Source organism: Oryctolagus cuniculus, chromosome 2 (genome assembly GCF_964237555.1).
Source record: "Oryctolagus cuniculus chromosome 2, mOryCun1.1, whole genome shotgun sequence".
NCBI classification, from domain to species: Eukaryota; Metazoa; Chordata; class Mammalia; order Lagomorpha; family Leporidae; genus Oryctolagus; species Oryctolagus cuniculus.
The window spans coordinates 169571168-169593238 of NC_091433.1; the positions used below are offsets into that span (position 1 = coordinate 169571168).

The window sequence follows — 22071 nt, forward strand, 5'->3', positions numbered from 1 at the left end:
CTGACATTTGAGCACCAACATAATGTAATGAATATCAAAGCTGAATGTACAAAACTTTGTTTCTTGTGCAAAATCATTCAAAATGCTGTATAAAATCACCTTTAGGCCATGTATGTAAGGTGTAATCAAAACAAATGAACTTTGTATTTAGACTTGGGTCCAACAACAAAATTATATGTATATGTAAATATTCAAAAATCTGAAACACTTTTGATCTCAAGCATTTCAGATAAGATACTCAATTTGTATTTGCAGAATATTGATAAATGATTACTAACATTAACATACATATATTGGATAGAAAATATTAAAACGCCACTTTATGCAAAAACTATTTCACAGACACAGAAGTACCAAACATTATTAACAATAAATGCAAGTTAACATGAGGTATTGCTTTTTCCTTATCAAATTCGCTGAGAAAAAAATATGAGCTCATGTTTATTTTTGGACAGAATGCTAGAAGGTAGGAAGGCTCCTATGGTATTGGTGGAACAAGAAATTGGGAGAACCCTTCTGGAAAACAAAGAGGCTATGGATATCTAAGTACTATCAAAGGGCTCATAACCTTTGATATTGTTAGTAGCTTCTTAAAATCTAGTATAGAAATTCAGCAAAATGGATGCAACTGGAAACCATTATGCCTAGTGAAATAAGCCAGTCCCAAAAAGACAAAAATCATATGTTTTCTCTTATATGTAGTAGTTAATATAGAATACAAAAAATGTATAGGAATGTAACAGACCTCATGATTTGACTGTTGTTTTAGCCCTTGTTTATACTCCAGTGGAACTGTGGTCTTTATATTTTTACTTATTGAATATTATGGTTAGTCGTGCATTAAGCCTATAATTATAGAGCGGACTGAAATTACATTTTTGCAAAAATTTTTTAAAAAAGGAAGAAAGGAGAAGGATCGAGGGAGGGAGGGAAGCATGATTATCTTCTTAGAACTGTTACCTATGAAATATATGAAATCTATTCTCTTTATATTAATTTAAAAAATTTAAAAATATAGTATAGGGACATAATCACGAATGAAAATAAATAGGAACATCAAGGAAACACACACACACATATGAAACAATTAGAAGCACACATTTAAAAATGGACGCTACAATTGATATACAGAAACTAGCCAGGTAGGTTAGAAATAAATGGGCTGGGATTTTTTCCCACAACTTCTGTCTCTGCAGCCCTGCACTGCAACTCCATTCTCTTGTGTATCAGTCCAGTAAGCCGCCTTTCCCACGAGGCACCTGCATCTCATCCAGGACTAGGAATGAGGAGATGCCACAATGGCTACGTGGAAGTTAAATTCCACCTGAAGGAACCACAACACCCCCAGAAAACACACACACACTAAGCTCTGCCCAAACTCCACCCCATTTATTTACATATTCAATTAGAAGACCGTCGCCTACCCCATAAAGGGAACTGCTGCTGCTTCTGTCTACACTCAGGCATGAATGTATTCTCTCTTTAAATAAATCTTGCTGTCAGTTTTGCACTGTATTTATGTCTTTCCTTTGGATTCTTAGAATAAAAACTGGGAAATATATTTCTATACCAAAATAGTATGATGGAAGGATGTAGTCATTTCAAGGGGTATAAATATTAGAAAAATTTAATGACTACAATGCTAAGTGGAAAGGTAAAGATAAAAATGATCCTATTTTATAACAAAAGTAAATACCAAAGCATTATTTTAAAAGTGCCAAATGTTTTTATTAGTTATCACTGGTTAGTGGATCAATGACTGATTTTTTTCTTTGTATTTCTCAGCACTTAAATTTTTAAGAATGAACTCTTAAAGCCAGAAAAACTACTGAAATAAAAATAATGAAATATTTTAGGATAAGCTCCATCTTTGAGGAGTAAATATTTCAGCAAATGTAAGCTGCACAGGAAAACATAGAAAGGATATTCAAAAATATTTTAAAATATACTAAAAATATGTAACATTCTATTTCTTTTTTCTTTTTTTTTTTTTTTAAACAGACAGAGTGGATAGTGAGAGAGAGAGACAGAGAGAAAGGTCTTCCTTTTGCCGTTGGTTCACCCTCAATGGCCGCCACAGCTGGCGCGCTGTGGTGTGGCCGGCGCACCGCGCTGATCGGAAGCCAGGAGCCAGGTGCTTCTCCTGGTCTCCCATGGGGTACAGGGCCCAAGCACCTGGGCCATCCTCCACTGCACTCCCTGGCCACAGCAGAGGGCTGGCCTGGAAGAGGGGCAACCGGGACAGAATCCGGTGCCCCGACCGGGACTAGAACCCGGTGTGCCGGCTCTAGGTAGAGGATTAGCCTAGTGAGCTGCGGCGCCGGCCCTATTTCTTCTAATTTAACAATAATCGATTTAAAATAAAGTGTTCTGCTTGGAATGATAAAATTATGTAAGAGAAAAAATGCTATTGATGATTGTCGCTCCCCCTCTTCATGGAGGAACGACACTAAACCCTGCGCTGTTCTTTTGTCTGCTCGGCCCTCCCCGGGTTTGCTGCTGTTCCTTCCCGGGTTGGCTACTGTCCCTTCCACCTCCGTGGAAGGGCGGTTCCCCCTGCCACATTCCCCACTTCCGCGGGGGAGCGGCACACCGCCGGCCGGCTCTCTCGGGGGCTGCACAGGTGTTCCCTCAGATGTTCCTGGTGCATGTTGTCTCTCTCCTCCTTTATAGTCCTCTTCCACCAATCCCAACTCTGCTACCCACACGCCGAGTACGCTGCTCTCTTCCAATCAGGAGCAGGTCCTACAGTTTATTGGTTGAACTGGAGGCAGCTGTGTAGAAGCTGTTTCCTCCTCTCCCAGCACCATATTGTGGGAGAGCAGATGCATAGAATAAGTCTTAATTCCAGTAACAGTCTAGTCTGAGTTGCTCCCCACAGATGATTATTATTAATAGCACACACATGCTTAAGTTAGATCATAGCAGTGATCTGTGATTACAAACAAGTAAACACAAAACCCAAACTCCTAAAATAAAAACAAAAATGCCACATAAACATCTTTAAAATGCTTTTTAATTTAGTTAAGTTTTCTTGACTATCAAGCCATATTTATTTAGCTTACAAAGCTTGGAGCCTGCCCAAAAGTAAAATCTTCTGAATATTAATTCAGAGAGTCTATTGAATAAAAAATAAACTTTGAATAACTGCTTTTTCAACTACAACTGGTAACTTGTCAGTTGTAGATGTTTTCCATTTTAAAATGGACTATTCCACTGTATATAGGTAACTATTATATACAATTTCATCTTTTATCACAAGATAGTCAATCTTTGTTGAGTGTTTCTGATTCTAAACTTTCAGTGTATTTTATTTCCTTTCATATGCTGTTCAGTTAAAAATCATAAGGATAATTATGGGGGATGGCATAATAAAAACATCTGAAGGTATCCAATGAAATGAGGCAGAAATGAAAAGGAACAAAACATGAGACAAACAGAAAGAGTTAGGTATGCAAGTCTGAACCCCAAAACACTAGTAATTATCTAAATGTATTTACATCAAAAAGTGTCGGTGTGGGTCAGGAAAAAACCATATGCTGCTCACAGAAGACCTTTCAGTGCAAGAACACAGAAAGGCGGGGAGGGGAAGTAGGCACATACAGCCACACTGATAGAAGGACAAAGGCAAGAGGCAGCCATGGGGATTAAAAAGGGTATTTCAAAAGGATAAAAGTGCCAATCCATCAGGAAAATACAGTTCTATATTGGATTCTACTGTCAGAACATATGTAAAATAAAAAGCAAATTGAAATAAAATGGGGATTTTCATAATAACAGGAGATTATAAAATACTCCTTTTACTAACAGACAATACACTGAGAAAATAATCAGTGTCAATACACGTGATTTGAAAAACAACTAATGGGGCTGGTGCCTGGGCTCACTTGGTTAATCCTCCACCTGTGGCACCAACATCCCATATGGGCACCGGGTTCTAGTCCCAGCTGCCCCTCTTACAGTCTAGCTCTCTTATGTGGCCCGGGAGGGGAGTGGAGGATGGCCCAAGTGCTTGGGCTCCTGCACCTGCATGGGAGACCAGGAAGAAGCACCTGGTTCTTGGCTTCAGATCAGTGCAGTGCCGGCCATGGTGGCCATTTGGGGAGTGAACCAACAGAAGGAAGACCTTTCTCTTTGTCTCTCTCTCACTGTTTATAACTCTGTCAAATAAAAAAAAAAAAAGAAGAGAGAGAGAAAGAAAAACAACTTACACAGTGGCCCTAACTGACATACATATGTAGGTCCAAATATACAATGCACATTGTTTTCAAGTACACAAGGAACATTTACTAAAATTGATGATATTCTGAGCTGTAACAAGTTTCAAAGATGGAAATCATTTAGATTATGTTCTTTGATAATAATGCTATTAAGGAAGAAATAACAACAAGATAACTGGAAGATCACCAAATGTCTAGATATCAAGCAAAACACTTCTAAATAATTCATGGGTCAAAGAAAAAAATTACAATGGACTTTAGAAATACTTTTATCTAAATAGCAAAATACAATATATCAAAAATTGTGAATGTAGGTAAAGCCATTCTTAGAGGTAAATGTGTGTATCTATAAATATATACATACATATTAGAAAATTGGCAATTTAATGATTTAAGGATGTATTTCAAGAAGTTAGAAATAAAACCAAATCAAATCCAAATAGAAAAACATACCAATTTTTATGAAAGCAGAAATAGACAAAATAGAAGAGAGACAAAAATCAACAAAAGTTGTTTCTTTGCAAAGACCAACCCCCATCAGAAGACGGATCAAGACTCAGAGAAGGAACAGTTCACTACAATGAAAATTCAAGGACATCACACTCCACAGAGATAAGGATATTTTCAACAATCCAGTGCCAATGAATCTGAAATTTTACCTAAAATGGGCAAATGCCTTGAAAAACAAGACTCACCAAAACTGACACAAAAAGTCAGACGTCTACATATTATTTTATCTGGCAGAGAAATCTTAACTGCAATTAAAAGTCCTTCATAATTCTCTCTCACACACACACACATATCCCAAAGCCTCCAGGCACAAATAACCACTCTGAGGAGTGCATCAATCAGCCAATCACACACAACCTTTTCCAGAATACAGAAAGAGGGGACACTGTGAAACGTGAGGAAACAGAAAGAGGGGCTAACGAAAGAAAAAAAATAAAGCTTACAGAACACAACATAAAAGTATGTTAATGACTTCAGGGTATGCAGAGGTTTTGCACACCAAAAAGTACTGATGTCAAATGAACTACTGCATTGGACTTCATTAAAATTAGTGTTTTGGGTTATCTGGAATGACTGAGTTTTTCTGAGGACTTCCTGTTGAAAAGGTTTGTGAAACAGAATCAGGTAACTGAAACAATTCCTAAAGAGCCAATAAGGGTATGAAAAGGTATTAAATATAAAGCAGAGAAATGAAAACTTACACCTGCATTATCAACAGGTAAGATACATGTACCCAGCAGGGCTACACTTGGAAAAGAATGGTAATACCACTCACTGACAAGAACTTGGACCTGGAACTCTCACACTTTGCCTGTGACTGTGAAAACTGAGACTCTGAAAATCTGAAAATTTGGCTTATTACATAAACAAAAGCAAAGCAAATGGGAAGTTTTCAAAAAGTTTACCCCAAGAGGCCGGCATCATAACACAGTGGGTGGTGACAGACTGTGACACTGGCATCCCATATAGGCACCAGTTCAAGTCTCAGCTGCTCTATTTCCTACCCAGTTCCCTGCGAATGTGCCTGGAGAAACAGAGGAAGATGGCCCAACTGTTTGGGTCCCTGCCGCCCACATGGGAGACCTGGATGGAATTCCTGGCTCTTGGCTTTGTCCTGGCCAAGTGCTGGCTGCTGTAGCCATTTGGGGAGTGAACTAGCAGAAGGAAGGTCAGTCTCTCCCTCTCTCTGCCCTTTAAATAAATTTAAGTTCACGAAAAATACATATTATGAAAAAATTGGGGTGTACTAAATGGCTTTATTGCTCACAAAATGTGTCTTGAACTTGATGGCACTCATGTGGAGAAATAAAATTTACAGTTTTATCTTTATGTTTTTAATTCCATTTTCTATGAACTTTTTGAAGCCCCCTCAAACCCATTTGCTATAACCCAACAATGACAGTCCTGAGTGATACAGAACAGAAATTAGTTTGCCACCAAAGACATGTTCAAGAATGTTCATGCCATCTTTATTCAAAACAGCCCCAAACCAGAAGCAACCCAAACAATTAGCAACAGTAGAATGGATATGTAACTGTAGTGTATTCATATAATGAAATACTATAGAGCCATGAAGATAAATGAATTGCTACATACAATATGTATGAAGCTCACAAATATAATGTTAAATGAAGGAAACTAGATAGAATAATGTACATATTATGTGATCCATTATGTAATGTTCAAAAGAAAACAAAAAAATCCATTGTGATAAAGTCAAAATAGTGGTTCCTATGCGGGCCTTGGGGAAGGAATAGAAAACAATCATAAGGAGTTTTAAACAGGTTCAGGGGCTAATTCTGTAGAAGTTCATCAGCCTGTATCCTCTGGATTTATGCACTTTTCTATATGAATTTTAAATATCAATCAAAATTTTTACTTTAAAAAGGTGATCTAGAAGCTTACAGCCCCTGGCTTAAGACAACCTCATTATTTCAAAAGTTCATTTTGTTTCCTTGTCTCCCAGTGATAGGAAGTTTGGTGGCATGTATCTTAGACTGAGTGATAATGAAGTTAACTCTAAGCACCACCTCCTAGCTGCAGTTTCTAAGGCATCCCCATACTCTCAAACTTGTTTTTCTGTAATTTCAAAAAGATGTGAACTTTTTTTTGTTTAGATTGCTTCATAAAGGGGAAAAGAAGGGGAAGACACCTATTTCCTTAAAAATTTCACTGCAATTCTAAGGGACTCTCTTCATGTCAAGGACGTTATTTGATTTCTTTGTCGCCAGTATTCTAATATTCTTTTGGCCTTGAAGGTGATAATGGAGAATTATTCCAGAACAGTTTTAAAAAATAATTTCCTTAGAATCCTAACAGCATGATCATGTATTCCAAACAGACTGAAATCTTAATATCCTAGGAGATAGGACTCTGGAATTATGAATATTTAAACAGATAAGGTAAAAGGGACATGATACATTTAATGTTTAAAAGGTAGGTCAGATTTTTACGTAAAGCTGTCATGATCAGATAGTAAGTGGGGACCAGTCCAGTTCCCCAGGACCTTTGCTGACTCTGCCTCCTTCCCTCGGGTCCATTGGAACCTGGAGAGGGGCTCCCAGCCCAGTTCTTTTCTCTACTCTACAAGCCTATGCCTCTTCGTATGTTTAATGATGTATGCAATTAGTGAATGTTCTTTTACATAACACCAAAACATAAAATTAATGAGTTTTCAACACTTTGTTGTGTAATTGAAAACCTAGAAGAACCCTAAGACTTTTTGAATATTATTTTTATGTATTTAGATATTTACAAATGTTAATTTTCAAATATTTAAATTTTAGTCCTCATTCTCATTTCCAACATGCTTTGAAAGACAAAGAAATGGCGTAAATGTGCACAAGATTCTCCATCACCCAAAGCAGTGTCAAGAATCAAAATCCTCAGGAATGAAGTCATTTTAGATTCACCGCATCAAAAGAAAAATCCCTACTGAGCACGTGGCTTTGGCATTTCACATTGTATTGAAGAGGAGCTCACTCAGCGAGTGACCGGAACAGTGGCAGTAGCTATGCCAAATAGTTTTCCTCTAGAGGGAGCTCCCAGAGCTCAGTCTTCGTATCTGGAAAGGGCATTTGCATCATTAAACAGCTCCAAAGCATGCAGGCCAGGCTGGCACTTCTCTTCCCAGTCCGAGAAAAGAGAGCAGAACAGCTGAGGGCTGCTGGGTGCAGAAGCCACTGTAGGTGTCAGACGCTTGCTCGTGACAATAAGACTTTGCTACTCTCGGCTGAGATTCAAACCTGAGTATGTGGGACACTAAGGGGGAAAATGCTGAATTAGATTAAAAGATATGGGATGAAACAAAAAGCATTTTCGTTTTCTTCTCGCAAGAGCAAAACCTGTATATGCAGCAAGCCACCTGCTGCCTTAGAGAAGAAGGGAATCGGAGCGTGTTGAGAGTGTAACGATATCTTCTTGCCACATCTTCCCCCCATGGGCTAACTGTAAAACTGGGAGAGGCTTCAGGAAGGATTCAAATATAGGCAAGAACCATTTTTAAAAAGTTAACAAGAAAATCTAAAAAGTATACTTTCTTTTACTCCTGTAGGAAAAGAATCATAATTTATTATTATAATGGACTACCACAAAAAGCAAAGTGTCTTGGTACATTAAAAATAAAACCATGCCTTTCAGAAAAAGTTCTTTAGATATCAATGGGAAAACATACTGAACATCCACTGTGTATTTCTTTTATCACAATTACTCATAAAAAATAATACTCAGCAAAGATATGTTTTGTGGTTTTGTAAAATTTTAAGTTTTTAAAATGCACTATTACTTTGTCAACATATTTATAACATTTGAATTGTCTCTGCTTTGCTTTAACAGTGTTATCTTTTTATTCCTGAGATTTTTTGAAAAGCTAAAGGTGTTGTTCTGAATGTGCAGCCACACTGTACACTGCTCTTCCCAGACAGTCTTCCTTATTCTCACAGGTGCTCCAGTGAGGACCAGGAGAAAGCTCTGGCCAGGCCAAACCCATCAAACCTCAGATTCATCCTTTTGACACTCAAGCCCCAGAGGCAACATATGATCAGCCAAAAAAAATTCTCATTTTTTTCACTCTTCTGACTTTTCATTTTCTATATTCAGACAGAAGGCCAAGAAAGATCAGTTATGAAACCACAGGAAATACACAGTGTACCTCTAGAAATAACAGCTGCAGCACTTGAGTGCAAACAGGCATCAGCACTGGCCATCAGTTTACAAGCAACTGATAAATGAAACTTTTCAAAACTCAAAATGTTTCCTAATAGTTCAGGATGAGCTACAGACCACACCTTCTTCCTCCCATTCATTAACCAAATATTCACTGCGCCCTAAGTAATCACTGCCACTGACATCCAGAACTGTGCACAACACAGCAAACACTCCTTTCTTCACTGGCCTCAGAGTTTAGCAGTAGAGTCTGATCCTGAACAATAAATAAGACAGAGAAACAGAACATGGTAAAGATGGAGGGAGGGAGGAAAGCCAAAGAGGGAAAAGGAAGTGAAGGAATTCATTTGTTAGCAGGAGAGTGGACAAGGTGGTGAGAATACAGCCCCCTGGAGAAGCAGCATCTGTCTAGCGACCTACAGGGGGTAAGAGGTGACAATCCCTGCACTTTTTAGTAGTATAATACAGTTCCTCATTTTACATTAACTACTGTCCCAAGCACACCAGTTAACACCTAGCCTCCATAGTTTACTGTAAAGATAAAATGATAAAATGGGTACAATACACTTAGCATAATGCATGGCTCATAGAACTCAGAGACACGACTGATTACTATGCTACTATTGCTTCCAAAAAGCCCTGAAATCAGACATAGGAAGTGTCTCTGGTGCACCCACATGGAAGCCCAAGACAATACCTTAATACTCTCTCAGATGTCTAAAAGCCACTGTTTCTGGAATGGATAAGAAACACTATAAAGTATTTAAACAAAATATTAAAATAAGTAAAACAGCCTTCCATGACCTAGTACAAATTTGAGTTGTCTATGTCATGAAAAGACTCAGCAACATAGATGCAGGCAGACAGGGCCCAGGGTGTGCCTGGGTATCAGCACAAGGTGTGCGGGGCCAGCTCGCCTATTCAAACACTTCACCTTCTGGATGCAACCCAAGAGTTTACTTCTCCTTCTCTGAACAGATGATTTTCCATAACTCTGGGGTCTTAAAGGGTCAGCCACGATAAAAAGGCTTAGGAAGTACACTTGAATTTTTCTGCTTCGATTATGAATTTCTTTATACAAATGTTGATATACGGAAGACAATCAAGCAATGCATGGAAAATCTGTATTCTGGGTCCAAAAGGAACTTATTCCAGCAAAATTTCCTCAGCTCTCTCCCTAATGATTTAAACAGCCATTTCACTCCCTTCTGCAGAAGTGCATTCCCGGGAAGAGTGTGAACAGTAGCCTTTAGAGCTGGAAGCCACTTCCTCTCCTTACCTGGAATGTTGCATTGATACCCCCACTACTCCGCCTTCCTTTTTAAAAACACATTGGAGAGAATGGAATCTTGTGGTTAAATCCTACCCCCCCCCCCCGCCTTTTTTTTTTAGACAAGAAACACTCAAGTCTTATTCTTGTTTTTTTTTTCTTTTCAGATTCAGACCCTTAAATGACCAAAAACCTAAAAAAAATCTTGGGGCCAAGCAGCCAGATGTGATATATTATTGTGTCAGGGTACTTCAGCATCCCACTTGGCTAAATCATTTTCAAAACTATTTCCTCTTTGGTGATAGAAAGTTCTATCTCCATACCACAAAGCCACCGATTGCCTTGGAGTGCTGTCCACAATGGTTTTACGCTTTTATTCTACACTATCCGTAGAAAACAGACCCAAATGTCAGAAAACAAACCACACTTGCTCCCAATTTGCTATTTCTTTGATTTGGCGAAGTTGCCTTTACGGGGTTTTCTGGTTCTCAATTAACACAAAATTAGCCCAAGAGTTTGAATGCACCTTCTTTGGGGGTACTGATACTAGTGCTTTCAGTAAACTTAAAGAGTCTGGCCATCATTACCAGTAACATCTGTTATGTTTTCCCTTTCAGATGAATGTGTTAGCAAGGACAGGTTTATAGTAAATACCTTAAAAAGGTTACAGGATTAGAGGCTTTCTAGTTGTTTAACAGCAGGACCTTATTTCTCTGAATACTTTGGGAAAAGTCCTGTAGGGGTCAGGAGTGTGGCTTGATGATACACCAAGTTCCTCTCCAGTCCTACAGTCCTTCAGTTTTGTGATCAATATTAGATTTGTTCTGGAAACTAGGCACAGCAGTTGCTGATCACACACTCAGTCCAGGGTATTATTTTGAGAAATGAGAAAACACAACACTGTCATCATCCAGGGAAGGAGAAACACAGAATTAAAATGAAAGGTTTTCATTTTTTTCTCCCAATGAAAACTAAGTAATCCAGAAATGTTTTTTAAATAGATTGGGTATTTCAGAACAGTTTTAGATTTACAGCCAAATTATACAGAGTTCCCATATACTCCCTACTCCCAGCCTATCCTACTATCAATACCCACACCCAAATGGGACATTTGTTCTAATCAGTGGATCCATGTTGATGCATCATTATCAACCAAAGCCCACGGTTTACACTGGGGTCCTCTCTGGGTGGTGTAGTCTATCTGATCTTTTTACTCCTCTCTAAGTACAACAGAATCCACGTCAGCAGTGGCAAAGGGCTGTCCGCTGCCTTTTCATGGCCCCAGTCTATTTACTGATGAGTCTTTATCATTTTGCCAGTAGAAGACCAGCCTGAATCTGAGAGGCACTTAATAGGGCTTCATTTTTCACTTTGACACAACATTTGTCATTTAATTTCTTTTACAAACCCACCAACAGAGGAAAGAAAGCCAACTCTGACCGGCCCTGGAGAATACCAGCTCCCTACTTGTTGCTCAAGCACCCAATCCCCTTTCCTCTGCTCTACTTTTTCTTCTTTGCATAGAGTTCATTATTCTCTAAGACGGTGATGTTGGCCATGGTTTGGAGGCCCTAATGGGATGTGACTAGCCAAGCATGGCCAGCAATGGAGGAAAAGGTACTGGGCTCTGTAAGCCACTGGTGCCCCATCTGTGACACTGGGCCCTTGCTGAGTCTCTGTAGGACAAACACAGCCATTCTGCCCTATGAATAAGACATCCAGCACAGTGAGGTCTAGAGATGTGTGATGGCCCCAGCTCTCCTGTGTCCTCCATGCTCTCACTCAGCCTGGTCACACAACTGGGAGAGCACAGTTGCTCCTGATCAGGATAAGTATGGAAAGAGGCATGGGACAGAAGCGACACAAAGTCAGAGACCAAGAGCCATCTGCCTATGGCGTGGTGATTCTTTGGAAATGAAGGTCACATACGTCCCGATTCATCTCCCATTCATCTCTCAGGTTCTGTTGCTCTCAAAAAAACTGAACTCTCAGTCTGCTTATAAACGTGGGAACAAGCGTTTTTCACGCAAACTAAAATTCCACAATAAAAAACCCACAAAAATGTGAAACTTCTGAAATAAGTGGCAAGGTAACATGGGATAGAAAACAATGAGCTCAGCAAAAAAAAGTAAAAAGTACATGTCCTTTACTTTATGAGATAAAGGATCTGGCTAGGGGGTGAGAAGTGGTGGTAGGAGATGGACTACAAGTGAGGTGAAGGGCGTATAAAGGGGCAAGTCAACCAGAAGCATCCTTATTCCCTGCAATTTTCTGATACCCAAGACTGGAATTTGAGCAAAATAACATGTGTATCTTATGATTCCCCACGTGTCACACATTGCACATATTTGTATCTACAAACTCTAACCCCATTCCTTAAATTAATCACACAATATATCCTACAATACCATGATCAAGTTTCCCTCATCTGAAATGCTGGGACTAGAGTCTTTCAGATTTTGGGATTTTAAAGATCTACCATTATTTGTGTAGGCTTTACTGCTTTGAGCACTCCCCAATCAAAAATCTAAAACTCAAAATGTTACAATTTTGTTTGCACTTCAATAGCATTTATACAGTCACAGTAATATAAACACAGAATGATGACTTTTAGCAAGAATGTTGAAATCTTTACTTAATGTATGCTAAACTGATCTTCTGTAGAGAATCGAAAATGAATCTTGATGTGAATGGAAGGGGAGAGGGAGTGGGAAAGGGGAGGGTTGCAGGTGGGAGGGATGTTATGGGGGGGGAGCCATTGTAATCCATAAGCTGTACTTTGGAAATTTATATTCATTAAATAAAAGTTAATAAATAAATAAATAAATAACAAAAACAAAAACAAAAAAAGAATTATGACATACAAATTGAGAAAAGTTAAGTGTATGGTCTAACAGGTTCTAATAAAAGAGTTAAACCTTATCATATGGGACCTGTTGTGACGTCTCATTTTTGACTCCTGACACTGGCAAATTTGTCTTACATGTCTTGTCACTCAAGAAATCTGGTATTTGGAGCCTTTTAGATTTTGGAGTTTTGGATTAGCGATGCTCAACCTGCACTTACTTATTTATCCCTGATAAATAAGGTTCTGTGTGAGTAAGATCTGTGTGTGTCTTGTCCTCAACACAGTGCCTGTCACCAATACTGTTTAGCTCAGTAAATATTTGCTAAGTGAACTAATAAATGATAGCTTCTCACGCTCCACCTACTCCCCACCCCACTTGAACTCTGAATAACATTCTTTATCCCATGTAAAAAAACCAAGGACTTTCTCCTCCAGCTCCCAGGTGTGTGCTCCCAGAGTACCATACACAAGTAAGGGAAAGGGAAAATACAGTAGTGCCACTGATATTTCAACAGCACCTGCCACGCTAGTTAAGATAAGTCATGTTTACACAGTTTGCCTCTTCACTGTGGTTCAATAACTACAACCAGATGCTGACAACTGTCCATGCCGTGGGAACTCAGGGCAGGACCCTCCTTCTTCCAGCTCTGATGGGTCCATTTAGCCCTGTTCTCACCCTAGCATCAACATGGCTTCAGCTGCTTTAACCAGAAGTTCAGAAATAAGTTGATGAGCGGGCATGAGGTAAGAGCATCAGCCACTTTTGAGTGTTAATTCAAACACTATGCATATCAACTCCATTGCTAAATCCCAGTCATATGAGCTGGCTTTGTCCTACACCACAGCCAGGGGTGGAATCGGGACATAGCACTATTGCCATAAGTTTTAGACTAAGTCCAACAAAAGAAAATTTGGACCAAATTAGTGTATTGGACTAAGCCCATAAAAAATGAATCTTTTGCAGAACTTATTCTAGAAAGAGAATAACATGCCTAACAATTAGGGAGATTTCTAGTTATTTTACCATTTATCAGCATAACATTCTGAATTACCTATTTTATTACTTGTAAAATTGTCCAGTTTCTGAAGTATGAAACTATGCACCTAGTGTCAAATAAAGTACGCTCAATGAGCACAGTAATTTACAAAGCACAGGATGTTTTTCTAAAAACACATTTTAAAATTCAAGTATTTTCCAAGTAAATGACCAACAAAATTAGAGCTGCAATTAAATTGGAGTGATTACATAACCTGCGAGTAGTGTTTTAAAAGGTACAGAATTAAGAAAACTTAGTAAGTACAAAAGACACCATAAACATGAATATATTCGTATTTGGTAAAACCTTCTGATGAGTGAGCACCTGAGCGGACTTAAGTTTTCCTGATTGTAGGTCTGCATAGCACAACCATTAGCAGCCATAACTCGGACCACTTCTCGGTGAAAAAAATCTTTCCCACTCAAGGTGCAGAGCTGTTTAGAGCTAACAGAAGAAGCAAATGTGCATCTCTCTGGAACGCCAGGGTTCTGCAGATCTGTTGCATGGGTGCCTCACATGTCCTAGCACCCTCTCCCTGAACTGGGGAACAGCGTAATCTCTCCAGAAGATGCATGTGTTCACAGAGTGTCTCTTCCAAATGTGCTAGTCTGAGAGCTCTAAATAGTAAACTTAATGTAAAACTTGAACCACTGAAGCATGGATTCCTTGTAAATCTCTCATCGCCCACATTATTATGATGCTTTCCTCTACTTCCCAACTTCTGATCCCTTCCAAACCCCTCAATCTGTTTGTTCAAACTCCACCCTATGCTATCTCTCTTTCACTTGAAGCCAAATCTGGCGTCCATGTTTTGTCTTCTCAGCATGAGAGCAATTTCAACAATCCCCTGCTTTTTATAAGATCAGTTTATTCCTCCCAATGTAATAATTAGTTGCAGATGAACCTGGTCACTGGTCTTCGGCATGGTTCCAGTGTGGTACTAGCAGGGACAACAGGCGCTTCCTGGTGCGCTATTTTTCAGACTGGAGAATGTGGGGACTAGCACAGGCCCAGAAGGGAACTTTTACATTTTACATTCTTTAAAATAGAGCTGGGTTTCAATCACGCATATTCTCAAAGAGAGAAAGGAAATTATAATGTTAGGAATAGTCTGTTTACTTTTAAGAAGGTTCAGATGAATCATTCCTCTATTTATCAGACTATTTAGGTCAACAGGACCATAAACTCCATGAAAATAACCTGGGCTATAACCCTGCAAACACGCAAACTTACAAAAATTACAAACAGGAAACTTTCAGTTGGAGTACCTTAACATCTTCCAACTCAGTAAGCTTACAGGGGTTACAAGTCACCCATGGGTAAAAAAAAAATACAAAATACATTAGCTTAGAGATAAGGATATTAGAGGAATGATTCCAGAAAACCTCTGTTCACAATGGTACAGAGAAATCAAGCAAGGTGCTACGTTTTATGAATACAATGATCAAGATGCTCTACTGAAGCAGAAGCCAAACAGGTAGGGCTCAAACAGAGAAACTGACCGTTTCCTTCAAGTCTCCCACATGCATCAACTAAAATCTTCAGTCCCTTGTTGCCAATTCATTCATTCAAAACCAGCAGTGGAATCATGCGTATTTTCCCCATCATAACCATAGATTGTCTGATTCATAAACCCCAGCCACCCGTGAGTTTTCAGGAGTGATTCACCTTGATGCACACATGGTGGGTGGCCTCTAATTCTGAGTAGCTCCTAGCATCTTAGTCAGTCTTCGCTGTTCAGTAGAAAAATATCTCCTCCCTACTTGATCACATAACAGATGGTTTCTTAGGGTTTATCTTACCTTCGCAGGTGCGGCCGTCGGCAGAGATGGAGAAGCCCTGTTCGCAGACACAATGAAAAGAGCCGTCTGTGTTTAGACACTCCCCCTGGGGACCACAGAGCCCTGGCTGTTCACATTCATTAATATCTGGAAATCAAAAGACAATGTCAAGTAGTTGAAAGAAATCTTTTGTTTTCACACAATATCAGACATACAGCAAGGGAAATCTTTTACAGGACGGCAGATACTTCCTTGGTAGTGCAGCTCTCACTTGTCCATATACAGGCCACAGGACAGCTGAACTGTCACGAGAGAGAAACTAGTCAGGCTGACTCATAAGATAGCCAATGTCCAAGCATTTTTGGTCTACAAAGATATGAACTTCATGGGTTCAACCCAAAGTTGTTCTTCTAATAGACATATTAGAGGCTGGGGGATCACTCCAAATAGAACAACTTTGAAGACTATTCTGCGTATGGAGAATGCTGTGTCCTCATCCATTACCAAGCATGCAGCTCTGCTATAGCCTTTAGCAGCTGGTGTCCTCGCCTATTCATCCTGAGGATGTGGACTTCCTAAGGGCAGAACTGCACACATCTTACGTATAGTACTTGGCTCATAAATAGAATTTCATAAATGTCTGTTGAATGTATAAATGAAGTCTCCAATCTATATTTTGTTGGAGATGATGAATTAAAAGAAACAGAAGGCACTTTAGACCACAGAAGCTATTATTCGTATGCTTTGTGATGATAAAATTAGTTAAACAGGGCAAAGCTCCTACCGTACTGCATAACACAAAACTAAGGTCAAGGAGTGTAGGTTCTACTATGAAGACTCATGAGCAGATCAGGCCGCAAACTTGTGTTGACTATCTTACGCTCCGCTTGTCCCCAACTTGAGTAACTATGCTTCCCCCTGGCCAGGGCCGTGAGGCATTCCCAAACACATGGAGCAGTCGATGCTAAGTGAAACCTTTCCAACCAGTTCTAACTATACTGGCTAATGGTGCTCCAGATGCCAACATAAGGAACCTGGGGGATGTTCCACCTATTCTCCATGGTACTGATACATGCAACTGCTCATTTGCACCGTGTTTTAATCGTTTTTACTCATTTGTGTCCCTCATTTACACGACTGCTCCTATGAGAACTGCATATTTTAATTTTGTTTTTCCTAATCCCTAGTACTATGCAAAAATAGAGTCATGAATGTTTGCACACTACAAAATTTCTCATTCATGTTCATTCTGTACAAGCTGAAAAGTAATCGGTTAAGGTTGTCTTAGCTGAAAGGGGTCATAAAAGCAATCACTTGTCCTCAGTGTCATCCAAGTAGTAGTTCCACTAAGGTCATTTTCCTATCATCCTGAAGTCTCTAGTCCCTCCTTTATCTTATTGAAGAGCTCCTCAATATGTCTTATTAGAAGTCCAACTTTAAGTCAATTACAAAAGATTTCTTTTTTAATCTTTTTAAAAATTTTATTTATGTTATACAAGTTTCATGTATTTCATATATACCGATTTAGGAACATAGTGATACTTCTCCCCCAAAAGCTTTCTTAATTTTTGCTAAAAGCAAGATGAATAGGATAGGGGACCTTGCTATCATGAAGCTCACAACATAACAGGGAAGGAAGAACCCATGTGAATGACTGCAAGACGTACTGGGAAAAGGGGGAAAGGTAGATGACCAGTGCTTCCCAGTGTCTTGTAGAAGATGCTTAGCCACCAACCTTGTGGGTTTCCTCAATGAAGTAACCCTGTCTGTGCAGCCAGGGTCTCCTGGGGCTCTTCCTTTCACCCTGCTGATTCCATAGTGCAATGCAAATTCTGGCAACTAATGGGTTTTCTACCTCTCTCTATTAATTTTGAGCTCTTTACTCTTCCATCTGCCATGTGATTCAGACTTTTTGACCTATCACTGAACTAAAAATTAGAAAATATGAGTAATTCCTGCTTGGTTTCTTAACAGTTTTCCCACTCTTGTTATTGTCACTAATTTTCAGATATTTCAAGGAAGAGCAGTGAATCATTTTCTAGTTGTTAATTTTTCAATATTGTTTTACTCCATTAAATTATCCGCTTTCGTTATGCAATCTCTGATATCTATGTTCGTTCCCTATCTATTGATAATACCTTAGATTGGTTATCTTTTTTAAATCCTGACTTCCTCTCATTTTTCCCTTTCATTCTTCCTTACAACCTGATGCTCAGAGTTATTTCTATCTGGGCAACAAAGTTCCACCGGCCTGGGGATCAAGCCCAAGATCCTATCCATCCAGTCAAGCCCTAGCAGCTCCCCAGGACCTCCTTACTTAATCTGGTGCCTCAACGTGGCACACCGAAAGCTACCTGCTTTGCAGCTCTGCACAGGGAATAATGTGCACCAAGTTCTTGCTTCAAAAGAAGTCACTGATTAACAAATAATTGTCTAAAAAGTCTGATGACAGGAACTGAAGACAAATTCCCAGACTTTTTTCCAGGAAACTGCTAAGAAAGAACAACATGAATATCTGGAACTAGAGAAACATATGCATTCAATTTGGATTGTACTTATTGAGGCATTTCTGAAATATGCTGCTAGTAACTCAGAGCGGAGAGCCAGACTATATTTAAGTTGGGTTTCTTTCTTGGGTCCGAGATTCCACAGAAATTCACAATTTGGCATGTGTAAGTCAAAACGTGAAACTGCAGTGTGTTCTCAATCTCCAATGTATCCCGCCACATTCCTGAAGAGATTATTAACAAGAAATTTCCATGGTGTCTGTGTATCATCATTAGTTTTGTGGGACGAAGAGAATCCCAAGTATGAAAATGCTCTGCTGAGTATGGAACTATTCTCAGAACAGTAGGTAAGGTTTAGAGTGTATGTCTGTTACACACTCTTATTTCACATCTGTCCCATGGATGTTAGCATGCCAGTAACTACATTTTCATCATGAAAACAAATTCTGAAGTCTACACCTATGCAGATTTGAGAGAGAGTGAAAAACCACAAAGCTGGCCCCAGGGGCAGGGCAAAGAGGAAAACCAAAGTCGAGTGAGCACATAGGCCATTATAAGCAACCTCCCATAGACGCAGGCAGATAATAGGACTGATAAACTTTTCTTCTTCATACAGTCCTAAGAACTGTTTATTTAGAGTTACATTTTTTATCTGGACTTATATTTTTGGATTTACATGTTTTAGAAAGGCATATTAATTTATCCTGGAACACAGGAATAAATGTGACAGAGAATGAAGTCAACAATGATTGCTAATCAATAAAACTCCATATATTTGGAGCAGTCACTTGTAGTTGAGAGTTGATATCAAACCACAGACACTGAAATGAATATATGGCGATTAATAAATCAGATGAGCAAATTAGTTTTGTGTGATTTAACTTGAAGTTACATGATAAATTTGCAATATGAAATCCTGGTGCATTTATACTAAGACTTGGTCTTGCTATTTGGCTAAAAAAATTGTGACAAGAGAGGAATTAGAAACAAAAACACTGTTTTTAAGCCAAAAAGCTGATAATAAAAATAGGATTCAAGTGTTTTGTTTATTTTGTTTTTTTCATCTCTTGGCATTTTTATATTCTCATAAATCAAGGTTCATTTTGTTAAAATGTAAAGTCTCCAAATGGAAATATTCTGAAATAAATTTATATTTCAAATGTTCCTTTTATACTGCATTAAATACAAGCACATTCCATCTCTGCACTGGAAAATTTAAATTCACAATATTGCATCCTGATGGCAAATAGATGATATTAAATGAGGGACACAGCAAGGCATTTTAATCTTGGGATCACTAAGGGAGTTAATTTTAAAAGATCTTGAGGAAAAGGCCTGTGTCTTTTCCATCTTAAAGATACGACTTAGGTATGGGCAGTAGTATAGACACTGGGAACAACATTATTTGAGTACCACATATTAGAGAGCAGACGCCATTTCATCCTACAACAATACTGCCATTTGGCACACCTGAACGGAGATATAAATTATGGCAATGAAGAACAACAATGCCATACATGTTTAGCAGCAAGAAATCCCACAGCCTTTTATTTTTTTGTCCTTTGAGATACACTACACAGTTCCATAACGGCAGAGGAGCAGTAAGAAAAAAAGATTTATATCCAAGTACCAGCAATAGATAGATACAAAGATAAGTGTATGTATTTTTTTTTTTTTTTTGACAGGCAGAGTGGACAGTGAGAGAGAGAGACAGAGAGAGAAAGGTCTTCCTTTGCCGTTGGTTCACCCTCCAATGGCCGCCGCTGCAGCCGGCGCACCGCGCTGATCCGATGGCAGGAGCCAGGAGCCAGGTGCTTTTCCTGGTCTCCCATGGGGTGCAGGGCCCAAGCACCTGGGCCATCCTCCACTGCACTCCCTGGCCATAGCAGAGAGCTGGCCTGGAAGAGGGGCAACCGGGACAGAATCCGGCGCCCCGACCGGGACTAGAACCCGGTGTGCCGGCGCCGCAAGGTGGAGGATTAGCCTATTGAGCAAGTGTATGTATTTTCAATGGGAAAAACAGGCATGGAGTTGGTATACCTGATTAATACAGGAAGACTTGTGAGGCAGTCAGGAAGAGCCAAGAGAGGGAGAAGTGGAGGGCTAGGGAGGTGGAGAGAAAAGTACCTTGACAGCCTTTGTTGTCATTTAGCTGGAATCCCTCTGGGCAAGTACAGTCATACGACCCTTCAGTATTAATGCAGTCTCCACCCTGGCAAACACTTCTATCCTCCAAGCATTCATTGATATCTACAAACCAATTAAAATATAACAGATGAAATAAACAGCATGAAAGAAAACTAGACTTTTGTTTCATATCTTTATACACAAACACCATATAAAAGTACCTACTACTGTTAAGAATAAGATTTTCAATGGATGAAAGTTTTTAAATTTTAGGGTTTTTTAAATGAGAGATTTTGAAAGGATTTGAGCTTTGCACAACAAAAAGACATTTCAAATACCAAATGGAACTGGAGAAGAAAAGTCAAAATTCTGTAGTAACAACCAATAATTTACTTGATTACATTCTTGGTAATAGAAAACAAACATTTTTAAAATATCTACTGTTGGAACAGGTGTCTGGCACAGCACTTAAGATGCTGCTTGGGATGTCCATTTCCCACACTGGAGTGCTGGGGTTCAAGTCCAGTTCTACTTCCAATTCTCGCTAATGTGCAACCTAGGAGGCAGCAGAGAAAGGCTCCAGTACTTAGGTCCCCAGCACCCATATGGGTGATCTGTGTTGAGTTTTGAGCTCCTGGCTTAACCTGGCCAAGTCCTGGATGTTGTGGGCATTTGGGGAATGAACCAGTGAATGGATTCTCTCTCTTTCTCTCTCTCAAATGAAAATAAATATGTGAGAGAGACCCCAGTGGAAAGAAGGGGCCATCAAAGAAGGATGTACTTTTCTCTGAAGGGAGGTGACAATTTCCACTTTGTTAATGGCCCTGTCTGAATACTGACAGAGTGTGTGGACTCAAAAGGCTTCTGCAGCCTTGGCAGCTCATGTCAAGAGCTTCGGCTGATCATCGATGTCATATATGAGTGTTAATTATTAAATCAACAACAGGAGTCACTGTGTACTTACTCCTCTGTCCTTAATGAGTTGTACTATGAGAATTAACTGTTAAACTTGTCCTCAAACAGTACTCTCTACCTTGTATATGTGTGTAGATGCAAACTGTTGAAATCCTTACTTAGTATAGAGTTGGTTCTCTGTATATAAAGGTAATTAAAAACAAATCTTAATGAAGAATGGAATGGGAGAGAGAGGAGGAGGTGAGACAGGAGTGGGGGGGAGGGTGGGTATGGGGGAAAGAACCACAATATTCCTAAAGTTGTACCTATGAAATTTGTATTCATTAAATAAAAGCTTTCTTAAAAAAATACCTATTGCTAAGTATATTTTCAGAATACTTAACATATTTTGATTCATAAATAATAGCCTGCATTATGCAATGTAAGAAAAATTTAAACATATTTAACATGGTCTCTGCCCCCAAAGTAAAATACTTTTTCAAAAAACAAACAGGCGGCTGGTGCCACGGTGTAGTGGGTAAAGCCGCCATCTGCAGTGCATCCCATATGGGCGCTGGTTGGAGCCCCAGCTGCTCCACTTCTGATTCAGCTCTCTGCTATGGCCTGGGAAAGCAGTAGAACATGGGCCAAGTCCTTGGGCCCCTGCGCCCATGTGGGAGACCCAGAAGAAGCTCCTGGCTCCTGGCTTCAGA

General features: G+C 39.4%; 1 protein-coding gene across 15 annotated transcripts in view; it reads right to left on the minus strand.

Moving 5' to 3' along the window:
- Window positions 1-22071, minus strand: part of LTBP1 (latent transforming growth factor beta binding protein 1) — a 445461-nt gene that overhangs the window by 61546 nt on the left and 361844 nt on the right. For all 15 annotated transcript variants that reach the window (XM_008254559.4, XM_070069261.1, XM_070069260.1 and 12 more), the window contains 2 exons: window positions 20465-20587; window positions 15852-15977 (listed from right to left, as the gene is read on the minus strand). In XM_008254559.4, coding sequence (XP_008252781.3) covers window positions 15852-15977; window positions 20465-20587 — 249 coding nt within the window. The remainder of the gene's footprint in view (window positions 1-15851; window positions 15978-20464; window positions 20588-22071) is intronic.